The 17,296-nt window shown below is 35.2% G+C and overlaps 2 protein-coding genes across 2 annotated transcripts; one reads left to right on the top strand and one right to left on the bottom strand.

Annotated features, from left to right (window-relative positions):
* Positions 1 to 4,684: 4,684 nt before the first annotated feature.
* LOC149064627 (uncharacterized) lies at positions 4,685 to 15,108 on the bottom strand. The gene is made up of 4 exons (XM_089254781.1): positions 15,021 to 15,108; positions 13,093 to 13,190; positions 5,787 to 6,785; positions 4,685 to 5,630 (listed from the first exon to the last, which is right to left on the bottom strand). Exons 2-4 carry the CDS (start codon positions 13,147 to 13,149, stop codon positions 5,088 to 5,090), a joined length of 1,599 nt encoding a protein of 532 aa, XP_089110907.1. The 5' UTR covers positions 13,150 to 13,190; positions 15,021 to 15,108; the 3' UTR covers positions 4,685 to 5,087.
* Positions 15,109 to 15,389: 281 nt separating this feature from the next.
* Positions 15,390 to 16,291, top strand: mRpL30 (mitochondrial ribosomal protein L30). Its single transcript, XM_089255249.1, has one exon. The coding sequence runs from the start codon at positions 15,584 to 15,586 to the stop codon at positions 16,202 to 16,204; it is 621 nt and encodes a 206-aa protein (XP_089111375.1). The 5' UTR covers positions 15,390 to 15,583; the 3' UTR covers positions 16,205 to 16,291.
* The last annotated feature ends 1,005 nt before the right edge of the window (positions 16,292 to 17,296 follow it).

Below are 17,296 nucleotides of genomic sequence, written 5' to 3'. Positions count from 1 at the left end.
AAGATGGAAATAAGTCGTACCAACCGGGAAAACGTTCTAAGAGGGAGCGTTATAAGCGGGATCCACTGTAGGCCCTACGTGATTTTATTTGGTTCGAAGACTGATTGAGCGGAGTGATGCTAATCACAACTCATACCTAGTAATTTCAACGTTTTTCCATTCTCTCGAAAACTCTTCTTTGTACACACGTGATGTTTGTGACAGACTGTGATTCCAGCTGGACATAAGACAATCAGGAGCGGCTCGAGAAAAAAAAATCATCTAGAAATTATATATATCTCTAGAAAAAAAATAATTTTTTTCGCTTCCGACCTCGTTTTTTTCGTTGGCAAAGCTTTTTTTCCTTTCGGACTCGGATTTGGCGCCCCTCCTAGAGCGGCCCAAACAGTCACAGTTCTATAGTACTATAACGCCGTTACTTAAGCAAGAGTTCCCATACGAAGTTCGGATTATTTGTGTATTTACTGCTAAACGAATCTGTTTAAAGACAAAATGTACACTTTTTTAATATATATATATAAACTTGTTCTTTATTAAAGATTAATATTCGCACAAATATACAGTTAATTCGCGATAATTCGAATATCTCTTTAAGTCGAAGTTTAGTAAGCCCAAGAACCTTCAATGTTCGTTCGACGGATTCGACTAATCGAGATTTGACTGTATATACTGTACTCTTTGGGACTGAACATGTACTGTATTCGCTCATTTCCACAGTACAGCACACTGGAAATTCCGCAGCTCACGCGGCACATTCTATGCCCAAAAGACTTGCGGCCTTGTCTCTAACTTTTTCTTTTCAAAAGCACGTGGAATAGTTTTCGTGGCCATTGTATGCTTCATTACCTGTTAACAAGAGGAGTTCGCGAGAGAATGAGGTTTCGTTCTTCGCTTTGAATAACCATCTCCATACCCGATGTCCAATTACTAAATATCCCTACCTAATTTGAAGGCAAAAAAATTTCTTCGCTCGGACCGTGTCTTTGATTTCAGGAATATCTGCATCGCGAACAATATAAAACTTCCATTAGTAGTATCTAAAATTAAAATAGATAAAAATATTCTTGATATGACAATATTTCCACATGGAAAGTGCACTCAATATGCATAAAAATAATGGAACGTAACATCAACATAAATAACACAGATGTGATATAGTGATCTCCTTTCACCTACTCTCGATATAAATACAGTTCTTGTTTAGTTCAAAAGTTTGATAAGTTGATTAAAATATAGAATATGTTATAACATTGAATTATTTCTGAACACGTGAGTATAAATAATTATCAGTAACAATCTAGTAATGCATCTGTTTTTAAATCAATCTTACAATATTTTTCAGTGCAGTTTGAAATTCGAACAAGCTATGGCTTGAAATGACCTAATACATACTTTCCTTATATATTTTCTGTTCCCTACAAGCTACAGTAACATGCATATACTCGCATTTTAATAATTTCTATGAAAAAACTTTATTTCTTTGCATTAAAAGTTTCAAATTCTGAAATCCTTGAGGACTTTTAAAAAGATCAATGGAGAAGGCTTATATAATATGTAATTATCTCCGATAAGCCGCAAAAGTGCTTCTAACGCATATCAGAATTAACCATGATATAGAATATGAGACTTCTTAACAATACCTATATTTGAAAATTTCCATATTTTTTGTGAATGAACAAGATTCTACAGATCGATACATATATTTCTGTTTCCGACAACATCCTTACATGACCTCATTCTATATAGTAACAAACATCTCAGTGTAAGTTACTAATAACAGCCGAATAACCTTCTTTATAAACACTTTTCTATATTATAATCAATGTGATTCTCTTAATCTATAATGGCTAAACTTTTGCATTTTCGTTCCATACACTTTATCTTACAAGTCAGTAACTGCAGTTCCTATACTCAAGTACAATTTCCTTCAATGTAGATGTTGGAAGAAAAAAACACACAACTTGTTTTTCATAAATGTTTTGTGAAAACACTCAATTTTTTGACATTTACCAAAAATATTTTTTTAGTTAAAATATTACATAATCAGTTTTAAAATTCATTTTACCTCAACCAAATAACACACAAAGATATAAATGAGAAATACGCAAGAAAACGTTGATTTCGGCACTACATTATCATCAAATAAACAAACCTATACAGCTGATCGAAACTGATGTTTTGTCATATTTTCAAGTGGCATGCAATTAAAATACATGACGAATGCCCCATTTGACACAGTGCATATACTGTAGGCCTATACGGTGAAACCACTTTCATAAATAAGAAAAATACGAACTTAATTTTCAAAGAGACAATTATTAGAATAAATTGATAATCCTTCATCTAACTACAGTGGTTGTAAATGAAAATTAATTAATAGTCAAAATGATCTAAATAATAAAAATTCACCAAAAAAAGGGTAGGAAAAAGGTATATTTTTACACGTTTTCTTACACAGAATCTTGTTATAAATTCATTAGAATCCATGAAATCACAGAAGCCAAATACACTCAAGTTTCTAAGTCAGTATTTATTTATTTATGATAAATATTTATATTAATTTAATGCATTGCATAAAGCGTACAAACTGGTTACACGATTTTTTTTAGTTAATGTAATAACAGTATCATACTGATATGTGAAATTTGCTAACCTCAAAGTTTGAAAGTGCGATTCTTTTTTTTACGATTTATAAACTTCCTGCACAAATCCATAACGAGAATGGAAGGAGGAATTTCCCCCTACCAGCATAAAATCTAACACTATACAACTAGAGTCATGGCCCCCCACATCCGGGAATAGGACCCCTAGGCTGGAATCTTTTGGGGGTCCCCTCAATGAACAAAAAAAAAATGATGAGAATCGTCTGGGGGGCCCTGTCAGCTCTACCCTTGGGGAGGGAGGGGAGGCATGACTATAGTATTACTAAATTGATCACTGTTTCATAACTGTTGGTGATATTAGTGTAACTTCCAAGAGCTTAAGAATCAACATTTTATAATAGACCTAGACAGCGGCTGATTCCAAAAAATCCAGCTTTGCAATCACAGACCTACTGCACACACTGTCGACTACCCCAAAAAAAACCTGTAGCTGTGGGAAAGTTCAGCAAACTACATACCTACTATATTGTAACCATTAGTCTAGTCAGAATTGGGATTAGGTGGAATTATTTGAAACTGTGCTTGAAAAAAGAAGCACAAGCATTATACTCATATCAATAGTAGAATTTATCGTCATTTCCTTTCATCAATATTGCATTAAATCTTGGAATAAAACAATATTTAAAATTCCTGGTCAGCAGCTAAATTTTATATTTCAAAAAATGCTAAATTATGTAAAAATTTCCTCAGTAAAAATGAAAAAAAAAACAGCTGTGCTGCTATTGTCAGGAAGACAACTAGAGGTACTATATTTCCTAAACTATATGTGTAAGTTTTAACTATAAAGGAAATTATAGTACTCTGAAACCTGTCCAAGACAGCCACTGTATGAGACTGAGAAGCTTGAACAGAATCAAGAGATAGTTCCATTAATGATTAGCGCTTTGATATACACCTTTATACGGAAATCTGTCTAAAACGGAATATTATTCCAGTCTGGAGAGGTTTCGTTTCTCACACAGGTTTCACTGTATTAATTTAAACAGCTTTTAATATAAATGGGCATCATTAATATTAAAAAACATTCTTAGCATCATGAAAATTTCTACATATGAAAAAAAAGTATTTAAGGATTTTTTTCACATTGTATGCACAAAAAAAATTTGATTCGTGTTATATTGCATTAAAGTACAAAAAAAATTTTGAATTTCTAAAAAATTTGCAAATTAATTGAACACATTAATTTACACATAACTTGTAAATTAAAAACCTTTGAAATCCACCTTGATCAACATTTGACATGATACTGATGATAAAATTTTCTTAATCATGGCCTCTGAACAATTTCATTTCAATATCATTTCATTCTCAATATCACTTTCCCTCTTTTCAACTTTGCAAAAAAAACCATTCACACTGAACGATTCAGGATAATTTTACTCTCTAACAAGTGAATGGGTTGCATAAAACTCTTTCAGTACATTCTAATTAGAAATATGTGTGTGTGTGTGTATATAGAGATGTGCTCAATATATATTACCAGCAATTTTTTCAATTAATAATAAGTAAGTTAATTTGTGGAGCGATTCAACGATGTAGAAAGTATTCTTAAAAGTAAAACTAAGTTGCATCCCCACTTTGAGGTTGGGGGATGCCCAACACAAAAAACATAAACAGACATCGTGCAGAAATCGACTCAACTGAGGAAGCTGAACAAACAACTATAAATATATTAATTAATTAATAAAACATGATGAACAGAGATTCATAAAAAAGTAGATCAGAAGTAATATTTCTAACACAAAGTTCAATACAAAAACTCAAGTGTTTTGCATGAGTTTCACAAAAAAAACAGAAAAAAACTTACAGATTCGTCTATATCTCCTAATACCTCCTTTTTCGAAATCACAGATTGAAAAATTGTACAAAAATTCTGGAACAAAATCATCACTAAAAATCTCTGAGAAAACAGCAATAATTTTCTGCTAAAATAATTTTCAATAAAATTTTCATTAAAATAACTTTCAATTAAAATTTTCATTAAAATAACTTTCAATTAAAATAATATATTGTGTATTCATTCTGTGTATGACATTGTGACAACACCATCACTAGATCAGTGAAGTTCATATTTTGATTAGAGAAACAAAAACTAATCCCTATCACAGATATCAATTGATAAATCATGAATTCAACTAATTTATGAATCATAAATAACTTTACATTATACATCATCAAAGTAAATCATAAATTTGAAAAATTGTGCTTTCAATGAAATAAATCTGCCTACAATAATAACAAAAAAAAAAAAACTTCATAGACTCTTAGATGGATTAAACACAATACCTATATCAATACTAACCACAGCATTCACTTCCATAAACCTCTGCCACCAAATATTGTACCTACAAAATAAACATTTTCAAAATAAAAATACAACACAGTTGCAGAGAGCAGCTTTTGGTTCTTGTCATTGATTAATAATCAACTGCTAACTGATGAAAGGCTGTCGCACTGTATTGTCTTATTAACGAATTCATCACTGTCAACAAGAATAATGCTGCCAACTGAATCTGAAAGTACTTTCTTCTCTATATTGGCTGACTCTGCTTGGCAGCTTCCACCACCCTCATCATCATCTCCTCCTTCTCCTGCTGCTTTATTCTCCACAGAAGAACTTTCGGAAGGCATATGCTCTGGTGGAGTCGTCATCACTTCACCCACAGAACTAGTTTCTTCTGTCCCATCCGGACAGGAAGAATAAATTTTTTTCTGAATCTCATTCTTCCTTTTTTTCAACCAAATTTCGGAAGATGTTTTTGTTGCCTTCATTGAAACCGAACTCCCTGCATTGGAATAAAAATGTGAAGCTGACCTTTTCGGCATAAGCTTAATGACAGATGATATGGTACGGAATTGCGGCAATGATCTCCATGAAGGGCTTTTGGTGTGCTTCTCTGCAAAAGGCCATTTTTTTGTAGGTGTCGGAATTCTATTATAAAGATGTGCATATGATGAAAAATTCACCTGTTAAAATGAAAGCATAAAAAACAAATATATCAGCCGAAATATTTGTTGAAATCATGATGAAAAAACACTAATGGTATACATATATTTCATAATTACCCATAATATAATGCGCAAACAAAAATAACTGAAAAATATATTTTATCATTATCTTACAGGCTGTTGGCTCTTCATCCTTTTGAGCTTCAGCGTGGTAGAATACTCCTTCCTCAAATGTTTGTCCAGCTTAGCATAATTGGTCACCTGGTCCACGCAATTGTTAAAATGCAAAGGGCAATCGTCGGCGGAGCAAGAACTCATCGGCTTCGATGGTTTGAAGTCACAGCAACAGTGAACACATTGCCTAGGAACACCGATAGAATTGAGAACATTGCCGTAATCTGCCTGCCTAGCACGTTCTTCACTGTCGGTCGCACCTATAGAACTTGCATAGGCTGGTCGAACTACGCACATATTCAAAGAACAGGTTCGACAGGAGCCACACGTTGTACTTTGAAGTGCCTTCTCATTCATGGAATGTTTTGATGCATTTATACAAGTCCCAATGACACAACATCGTGGAAGAACTTGAGACCCATAGTCATGCATCTTCGCATATGGATCTGGGAAACATTTCGGCAAACAGGGCAAACTCTTCTTCTTACTGGCATGTCTGCGCGTAGATGAAGAAGCTCTAGGAATAATGGACTGAGTAGACGAAGAGCTCTGGCTTTCTTCTGGTGCTGAAGGAACGGTGACCTCCGGCTTAGGAATTTTTTTTATTCCAGTGGAAGTGCTGGGCTGCGAATCTATTCCATAATCAAAACCATCATCTAATATTTCTTCCGCATCATCATTTGTTAAGCTTTCGGCGACTTCCGGACCATTGGTACTGCTGAGCCCTAATTCGCTCTCAGAAAATGTTTGCAATGCTTCTTGCAAGGAGTTGAAGAGTGATTCCGCTCTCTTGCATTTGAATGCATAAATTCCGGGACCTGTAGCACATCGCCTCCCACACTCAAATGAAAACAAATCAGAGTCGAAACCATATCTGCGTAGACATTGCAAAGGCCAGAGAACTGCAGATTCACCTCTTTGATGGAGGACTAAATCTGTATTTGTTACCTGAATATAACAAGACTTGACAAGTTGTCCTTCATCATCAACGTTCCAGACCTACATGGAAACAATGCATAATCATCATAGTAGAATAAAATCACATTGCATAACCAAACAATATGGCTATAACCAAGGCTTGACAAGTTCCACGTGCACAGTCGCTATGGCGATTGCAAAATTGATACTGTACTGGCATATAAAATTTTCATAATTGGGATGGGGGAAAGTGAGGGGAGGGGGCTAATGGGACAAGGCATTAGTGCTTATTTAAATACATTTTAGTATTTGTTTTGTTTTTATTTAAATATTTCTTTCACAATCTGAATGACAACAATCAAGATACTGTCATTAATCACAAAAAGTGAACCATTCCTGATTATTAGAGGAAAAAGAAAGACGAAAATCCGTTTTCCACCCTGATAAGCACCGTATTTTAATGTGTAAAAATAACCCTTGTGTATAAGGAACGCCACTGATATTTTGGGCTTAAAATTTGAGGGAAAAAATTTAAAACATATATCTATAATACTATCAATGCATAAGAAACCTGTCCTCCTATTTTTCAATTCTCCAATTTTTGACAAAAATCCTCTTACACATGTTAAAATACAGTAAGTTTTGCGTGCGTGCGTGTGTGTGTGTGTTTTTAATGATTTTGAATTATTAAATTTCTTTACATGGGTGAAGATACTGCTTATTTGTATACTTTGAACATTTTACTTTTCACAAATGTCAGTTAAATTTTTTTGTGATAAACATGTGTGCTGTTCAGATTCCGAAAATACAAATTTTCAGCCTGTGGGGTCTAATTATTACACTTGTATGGGACATGTAGCAGTGATTTAGAGGTATTTCTGATTTATTTGATGCATTATTTTTCAGATTTTCTACAAGTTTGGCTATATAGTGGAGAAAGATATGCCCAACTGGGGATTGCATACTTAACTGAAACAATATTTTACATAGAAAATAATGTGGATGAAACAAAATAGTTTTGTCAGATCAGGCATACTCCTTTTTCAAACTGTGCATCAATAAATTTTTATACCCCTTCCCCATTGACACGATTCTAAAATTTTAGGAACAAAATCAGGGTATTTGATCGAACTATACTCCCATCCTTTCTTTTCGGCTCAAAAATTTGTGATGTTAGTTCAGATGTGTTTTCAATCCCCTTCAACTCTACTTCATTAAAAATATTTACGATATTCCGATGTCCACTGCTTACCATATGATCAACATTGAGTACCGAAGACTCCCAGCATACTCTCAAATGGTTGGATAATAATAATGGTTCGATAAATAATTCGTTGCAAATAATTCGAGCAAAGTTAAATAGTTTTGCCTGAGTAAATCAAACTATAAGGAAATCAAATGTTGAAATACTGTCCAAATAATCATAATTGTAAACCTATTCAAAAGAAATTTTGTTTCAAAACAAAAATTTATATTCAGCATGCTTATAGGGCAATAGGCATATGCCAAGGACAATAACATTTCATAGCATATAGCCAGTTTTTTGTGGATTTATTTTTCTTACTGGGGGCCCCTGTCCTCCACCTTTGACACTTTGACAGCCAGCCCCCCCCCCCCCTTCTCTTCACAACATATGTTGTTTATTTCGTCCCACGTCATCAGAGTGCTATGAAGAGTGACATGTGAAAGCATCAGCTTACTGACGAATTTTACAATAATAAAGCAACAAAAAACAAATACGATTCATCAAGTACGCTCTGAAGACTTCCCCATGGGGGTCCCCAGACTGGAGCCCTGGACCACGAAAAATTTTCACTTGTATTCATTTTACCAACAAATATATTCCAGGACCCCCCCCCAAGGACCCGGGACCCAATTCACAGAATTTTAGCGGGGGGGGGGGCAGACTAGATTTATCTCGGGCTTCCACTCTTGCAAATTTTACAGTGTAAAACAACAAAAAACAATACGATTCATCCGGGCCCCCAGAAATGAAACCTGTCAACTTTTCCATGGGGGCCCGACCTGGAGACTGGTCGGACATCCCCCTGTGAGGGACACGAAAATTTTTCATTTTTATTCATTTTACAACGAATGAAATCCAGGTCCCCCACATCCAGTAGCGGGGACCCAATACGCAGACTTTTAGCGGGGGACCCAGGCTGCCTTTACCCCGGGCTACTGATGTTGCAAATTTTACAGTGTTAAACAACAAAAATCAATGAGATTCATCCGGGGGCCCCAAAATGAAACCTGTCAACTTTTCCATGGGAGGAGCCTGGAAGCTTGTCGGACATTCCCCCCCCCCCCCCGTGAGGGCCTTACAAATTTTCCATTTGTATTCATTTTACCAACGAATAAAATCCAGGGCCCCCAACCAATTACCCGGGACCCACTTCACATACTTTTAGCACATACTTTACCACCCACATACACATAACTTGGTACCGATGGGTCAAACGGTTCCCGATATATTCACGAGTTAAATGAAAACTTGACCCAAAATCGTAACCAATTTCCGTTGCATAGAAACTGGCCCTTTTTGAGTTTGTGATTTCATATTACAGAGTAGACTTGTCCCCTGGGGCTAATGGGACACCAGAGTTGATGTACATAATTGATCATCACAGCCAAAGCAATTAAAATTATTTATTTTGAATTTTTTTTTTTTATTATTGTATAACATGTATGTTCAATTGTTCGTCAATAAAACGAAAAGAAAATTCAAATTTGCTTATTTTACTTTGAAAAAATCAAAAACTAAAATTTGTCCCATTAGCCTTCACTTTACCCCTATAGGCTAGTTAATAAACACTCTTTAATATTATTTGAGTTGTTTTAAAAAAAAAAACGAAAAGCACTAAAACATATGTTGTTTTTATTCGAAATTTCAGTTATAGTCAAGATTATTTTAATTAAAATTTTGTAAGTAGTGCATCAGTGGCAAATTAATGCATTTTTGTGGGTGGGGGCAGTTGGTTGGAAGATGCAGCAAACTAGGGTAGGGGGGGGGGGGGGCTAGGGGTATGAGATATCCTCCCCCAAAGAATATTTTATTTTTTGCTCTGGGGGCGACCACCCCCTATTTAATCCGTCAGTGACGGATTTAATATAATAACAAGAATCAGTGTAATGCGATATTCACGTAACTCTACACATAAATGAACTTCTGAATGCATAGAGCAATGAAATAACTGAATGCATAGTAAATGCACAAACTCAGCAATTTTTAGTGATAGTTGGCAACTTTACAAACTTTTTGACAGTTTTTTTGGCTATAATTGGTAATATTACTAGCCTTTCACAAATTTTTGGTCATAATTAGCGACTTTACATAACTTTGACGATGCTCTGGATTGGTGATGTCTCATATGGATCCCAAGGGAATGCGGTCAGCCAAGTATTTATCATGGCATGTATTGATACGTTGGAATGTATATTGATACTTTTCTACCGGAAACCTTTCGCAGGCCGAATGAAACCCCTTGGCAGGCTGGAAGTTGTGCACCCCATCGTAGAGCATCATTGAATTTAGAAGAATGCCAATCACGACTGCCAAAATATATTCAACAAATTTTTTTATCTTGCAAAACACTCATAAAGCAAATTACAGCAATCTGAAGATTTAATGTATAGAGTGTCCCATAAAAATCATAAATAGTTCAAAAATTCATGAAAATTGGAGGAATTGGTATATTTGAATACAGTTTGAGAAAAAGTTATTCTCAAAATGAAGATTTTTTTTGGGTATATAAAAATTTAGTTCAAATTTTTGTTGATAGAGAGCACGCACAAAAGCAAATCACTGAAAATATACAAACAATAGTCATAAAATGTAGAGTGTACGAATAAAAGCTTATTTCTGATTTTCCTGTTATTGGCGCGTACATAAGGTTTTCATTAAGTTGTTGACATTGGTGGATAAAGCACTATTGGTTAAGTTGTTTTACTTCAGCCATGAATCGCCGGTAAACTTTATGAAAATATTGGACACATAAGAGATTAGAGGAAAGTTCAGATCAAACCACTCCTGATTTGCTTTCATGCGGCACCATCTATTGACAAATTTGAACTAATTTTTTTTCTGTACCAAAAAAAAAAATCCCCTTCATGAGGATAAATTTATCCCATTCAAATATACCAATTCCTTCAATTTGAATGGCTTTTTTCATCTTGTGCTAAAACATCTCGTCATCATACGTTATATATACAGTATATTCAATTCATTCTTTGCACTTCTACTGCATTGCATTCACATAACAAAAAGAATCTTTATATAATCTCGCAATTTTACCTATGGACATGGCTCCAGCCCGACGTTGAGACAATTATCATTTTTTGTTCTTCAATATAGGGGGGGGGGGGGGGACTCCCCGGGACTTATATCAAAGACAAGGTATGAAAAAATCATGATTTTTTTTATTAAAGTTAACTGACTGCTTATTAATTAAGAAAAATGTTGTTAATCATTGAGAATGCATGTTTTCACATCATCTACCTATTTCTTTCACCTAATCTCTCAAAATTAATTCAGCATTGATGAATAATAAACAACTAACAAACTAGAAGCAAAATATATGAACACAAAAATTCTCTGTGTTTATGTCACGTTGAAGGTCATTCAGCCCAAATTAACTTCATGGATTAACATTGCTCTCATAGAAAAGTGCTTTTATTCATGACAGTTCTCCCCTCCCCCCCTAAAATGAATGCCTAGTGGCGATTTAGTATCACATGTGGGTACAAGGTTTCTCAAAATTCACTCAATGTACAATCAAAGGGTCATTCAGCATCAACTAAAAGAAAAACATATTCTATTGGCAAGATTGTTTCTTGTGTAATTAAATGCATGCATTTATTATGATGTGTTTCTGACTTGCCATGATGTCGCTTAATAATTTACACACTTTTATTCTTTCACAGAGTTTTGGTAAAAAACAAGCAAGCTTTAGACTTTTTCACTTTTCTTACTAAAATTTCAAGACCAATGATGTTTATGTCGGTACAACATCTATTATTTTAAATCAAAAATTAGGAGCACAGAATTCAAACCTTTATACAAAAACTAATTTCTTTTTTTTTATCAGGGTGAACCCTGATGCCCCATTGAAAATACTTAGCGCAGTTATATCTATGAGTTTTCAACTCCCTATATTTTTCTGAAATTTTTTCCATGCACAAAATCTAGAAATAGAACAGCTTTCTTTCTTCACCGTATCTAGATATTAAGTTCGAGCCTGTATTTACCAAAGATCTTCTATACTTATTTTGATGAAGAACTTGGCCGTATCAATAACATGCATATCATACCACGTTACTTTTGCTTAAATATCATTGAAGTTATGTAAAGTAAAAACAAAATTTTAATTTTGTGATTTAAATCAATGATTTTTTTAAAAATCAAGTGATTTAAATCGTGATTAAAATCCTGATTTAAAAAAATTGGCGTACCCTGATCAAAGACTCTAGTCTAGGCACCCTATTGGATGATGTGCCATTATTTTACCACATATCACGCTTTCGACTGAGCAAAAAAATAATTTTACAGTTGATAAGCAGAGAAAATTCAGGTCTTGAGTACCATGCACACACAACATTGAAATTGCAAGCAAAGGAAATTTCCACCAAAAATTATGAAATTTTATTACTCTACCAATGAGTGTCATTAATGTTTTTAACAAAATCAACTCATTCAGTGCACAATACAATCAGCATCAAAAAGCCTATATGCGTATGCATTCTACATTGCTCAAGATTTGGCAGCCTATCCACAATTTATTCATTCCACACACATGCAATCTCTTCCCAAATTTCTAAAGCCTATTATACTTCAAACTTTGTCAATGGACTGCCAAGTGAAATGAAGCCACGAATTACAAGAGCTGAAAAAGTCATAGTTAAGCCTCTTTTTAAAATAACAAAGCACAGGATTAGTATTCGTCATAACAAGTCCTTCTGTCCAAAATTTTTTTTTTTTTAAATGGTGCACGAGCAAAGGTTTAATACAAAAATAAGTCGAAGAGAATAAATAGATACTGTTTTAGGAAGTTTCTCTCTGTAAGGAAAAATAATTCCTTATCTTTCCTATACCGGTCAAATGACTGCTTATTCCTTATGGGAAAAAATCTGTTGTTCTATCATTAATGAATTTTTTTTAATTGAATTCATTTTTGTTAATTATTTTTTTAAACTATTTATGAACTTATGGGACACCCTGTATTTTTATACAATCATCAAAATTGCTTCTTTGAGAAATCAATTAATCAATTAATTCTAACAGAATAATTAATGACTTTTTGAATAAGTTAATGACTTAATTCATTCAACTAAATAGGTTTTTAAAAAAAATTCTACAGAAACTACTATGGGAAATATTGAAAAACCTCACATGAAATAGCGGTCTGGGACAAATTTCTGAAAAAGGCAATGATGGTGAGCATCCCATTTTAGAATTTTCACGCCAAGCAAACAAAGATGAGGAAGAACCTTGAGAAAAGAAGAAAAAAACACGCATATTTAGACGAAATACTTTGAAAAATCAACAAAACTACCGTGAAATGTTCGCTCCCCAAAAAACAGCAAAAAATACATGCTTCTAATTACAAGTGATCCCACCACACTTTTTACACCACGAAACAACACTTTCAGTTTCTTTCCTTTCCTGGCTTAGGAATTGTAAGACGCACACCTTTTTTTTAATATATATATAAGGTATGTACAGCTTTTATTACAGCATAGATGTCTGTCAACACATTCCACAAACAAAGGAACATCACGCTATTCTTGCACATGCCTGATAGAACCAATAAAAACATTGTTGGTTGCCAAGCAATAGTAGTCAACCGATGAGAAGAGTTTTATAGTCAATGATTGGGAGTTAAAAGCACTAACCATGCTTTTTGGGCAGAGAAAAAATAAGGCTGCTTTGTGAAAAATGCGTGAAAATGCTGCAAAACTCTCTCTCATGATCCAGGAAGATGGCCCCTAATGATGATTAGTGTGCGAAACATTTTATCATCCTATCAAATCCTGTCCTGTTGGAGATGAGTGACTATCTTTTGTTTTTGTTATCTGTAAATCGAATTATTTGTTATGTAAATCTTTAGTAAACCAGAATTAAAATTTGCGTTTAAATTAATGTGGCACGTCTAATAGTAATATTTATTTCTAATTAACTTGAATGTTATGTGTGTCCATTATCTTATATGTATTTGTGCACTTATCTATAACAAGTGTGACCAGACCTTTGTTATGCTTATTTCAACTTGTATGTTCCTCGTCTAGGTGCACATTATTTAATTCAAAAAAGTTGGATTATTATTTTTATTTTTTGGTCTCACTGGCACAAGGACCAATTAGGTCAAACTGCGAAAAGTTGGATGATTTAAAATTTATGTCATCTGCAAATAGCATTTCGTCAAACACTTTAGATTCCTTCACCAGAGGTGTATTTATGGGGGGGTGGGGGGGGGGGCTAGTGATCTATAATTCAGGGAGGCATATACTAGGAATAATTAGTCAAGAAAGTTAATTAATGGGAAAAGAGGGATAAACTTTGCACATAGCCTGCAGGCAGTAAAATCTGCCCCTATCTGCATCAGACAAATGACTTGGGCAGTGAGTGATCTATAACAGGTGTAAGCCCATGAAAGACCAAAAGAGTGAAGGACCAGTTCAACAAGCAACCAAAAGAGTGACTTGGAGATTTCGTAAAACATAGGAGTGACCTAGAGGGAAAGCGCTAGCACTCACAATGAGCAATAAAAACAATGACCTAAAGCATAAACAAGCCTGTAAGTGATCAAAACAGAACGCGCGTGTGCAAATGACCCTTAGAAAGTGAGGGACCAGTCAGTGAGCAAACACACAAGAGTGTGTGTGAAAGCATGTGAGTGACCACAACAGTGTTCAAAGATGTGAATGAGCACAAGAGAAGAGAGGGGAACCAGTCAGTGAACTACCAAAAGAGTGACTTAGAAAGCGTGCGAGCATGGGAGTGACTTAAAGAGCGAGGAAACAGGTCAGTGGATGAAGAAAAAAGTGTGCAAGCATGAGTGGCGAAAAGAGTGACTTAGAGATAGAGGCATATTTATAAAGGCGTATGGGGCCGAACCTAGGGCGTCAAATTTGAGGAAGGAATGATCAAGAAAATCAAACTAGGATAGGAGAAGGGCGGCTAAATTTGTGTCCCTCACTGACGGCAAAACATTAAATCCCCCCCTGTCCTTCACAGTTATCCAATTACTGTATTTCCCTACATGGAAGTACAGTAAAAAGAGTTAAAATTTTACGATTTCAATCTGGAAAGAAACTTACCGACTAGGTGATGACAGTTTCATTGTTATGAGAAAGCATCAATGATTTCCTTAAAAAATATGTCAACTTCAACATTTTCCCAAAAACTTATAAACATGGACGGTTTTGATCACAATCTGCTGGGAATGGCAAAACAAAAAAAAAATAGGTGGCGTTGTGCAAGAACATTTTTCAATAATCAAAATACACGAAGTAAAAATTTATTTCAAACAATATTACATTATGTATCGGATAATAAATAAAATAAGCACTTCAATGTTACAGCTGCAGTGAAGTAATATTCTCGAGCAGAAAGTAGTGTTTTTAGCCAATCGCTCTGTATAATTAGATCAGAATTCAGCTGCAGCATTAGGTGGAAAGACCACGCAATCGCTCAAATCATACTGTGTTGTTTACATGTCTGAAATTAAAATGTGGAGTAATTGATACGATTATATAAGCCCTGTATAATTATTATTGTATTGTATACGATTTAATTTTTTAACTAACCGCACCAACATCTTTTGCTAGAAAATCTCTCGCTCCGATCCACCGGTTTGCGTTTTTTAATCAGTTGTCGCGCAATGGTGCTTGCGATGCTCGGCGCAGTTTGCCTACGACGATGTCCTCCAGTATTCGGGGTATTGCCTTCAGCCTCGATGGCGTGGGAGAGCAAAAGAGATCAGGAAGCGATCGAGACCTACAACAAATTGCTGAGGCGACCTCCTTCGGAGACCTCGTACACGCACTCGGAACTTCGAATGGCGAAGAAGTTCTTCTCGAAGATCGAGGAGTACCGCCGGAAATCGCAAGAGGGATTCGAGCCGTCCAAGCTCTTCCTGGTGTGGAGATACGCCCGAGTGAGCGGACGACCGTATTGGGAGAAGCTGACCCTCATAGACCTCGGTCTCGCCAAAGACAATTCTTTTGTCGTCGTCAAGAACACGCCGTCGATGAATAAGAAGCTGTGGTCGGTGAAGCACCTGATAAGGATCCGGCCCGTTACGTATCCCAATGGCTTTCCGAAAAGCGAAGACGTCGGACGCACTTTCTTGAAACAGACCGGTGAACTCGTTTTGACACCCAAGCTGGAGAATCAAGACTTGAGCGATGATCCAGTGAGAGAAGCAAAGACCTTGGATGAGGCCACTGTCAAAGAAAACTTGCGGCTCCGATGGAATAGTGCTTACCCCCGGATGTCATGAGATTTTTTTTTTTCCTTCGTTGTATTACCCGCAATTAAACAATTTATGATTTTGTGTTTTATTAAAAGCAATGTTGCTTGTGGCGAATTTGTGCGAAATGTCTTTCCTTTTACTTTATTTTTTTTTCAAAGTTCAAAAGTCACGAGCTACATTTCATGTTCATCCCACTGTACATGTGAAATTGTAATGGCTAAAGCCAAGGTTCAGTACATTCAGAGGTTTGTCATGAGCCTGTCCACCATTGGCAATGATCGTCAAATGTAAGAGGTTAGAGGACTGGTCAAAGAAAATAACCAGGATCCTTCCAGCTCCAACGTTATGCCACCTCGTTATTTACCATCTTTACTTCAAACTATAAAACAGATTACAATAACAGGAAACAATTGAAACTGATAGCATGAATACATTAACCAGACAACTGTGCAATTAATTTCTCCAAGTGTTACCCGCAGTGCCCACTTTTTTTTTTCCTTTTCTTGGAAGTTTGAAATATTAAAATATTTTTTTATAGCTCGAATGTGTCGAGATGTAATATGACACCCGAAAAGTGAGGGGGGGGGGGGTCATAATGTTCTGTGACTAAACGAAATGCTGTTGATGGATTTATGTGGAAACATAGTAGTTGAACCTTTTCTAAAATATATATGAGTAATAAAGCATTCATCTTCGCAAGAGAATCAAAAACAAAAGCGATGGGGATGCAGCTTTGCTAAACATGACAAAGATAATAGTAATAATAATCTGTCCTTGAAATATAATTGTTCAACTCCATCTAGTGATGAGATAATAAAGTAGAAGGATGGCAGCACATATATGACAAATTATTTCGTATTTTCTATGTGAAAAAGACCAAAAAGTCTGTGACTGCATTTTTGCTGTAATAGGCACCACCATTACGTATTAGAGTGACGGCGATTGCCGTCATAACCACGTGACTGGATAAGGCCATGCATATCACACATTTTTTTGTGTTCTCTGGAGTTCTAGTCTTCAAATAGCATTGAATCTAGAGAAATTGATCATATTTTTTAATGATTGATCCACACAGTACAATATGTGTAATAATTTCTATTTTAATTTTTTTTCATGAAA

Source organism: Pholcus phalangioides, unplaced genomic scaffold, assembly GCF_987345545.1.
Source record: "Pholcus phalangioides strain wild (caught in Gottingen) unplaced genomic scaffold, Ppha-v1.0 ptg000042l_1, whole genome shotgun sequence".
In the NCBI taxonomy this organism is placed as follows: Eukaryota; Metazoa; Arthropoda; class Arachnida; order Araneae; family Pholcidae; genus Pholcus; species Pholcus phalangioides.
Note: the sequence above shows the minus strand (reverse complement) of the source record. Positions and strands in the feature narration are given on the sequence as shown.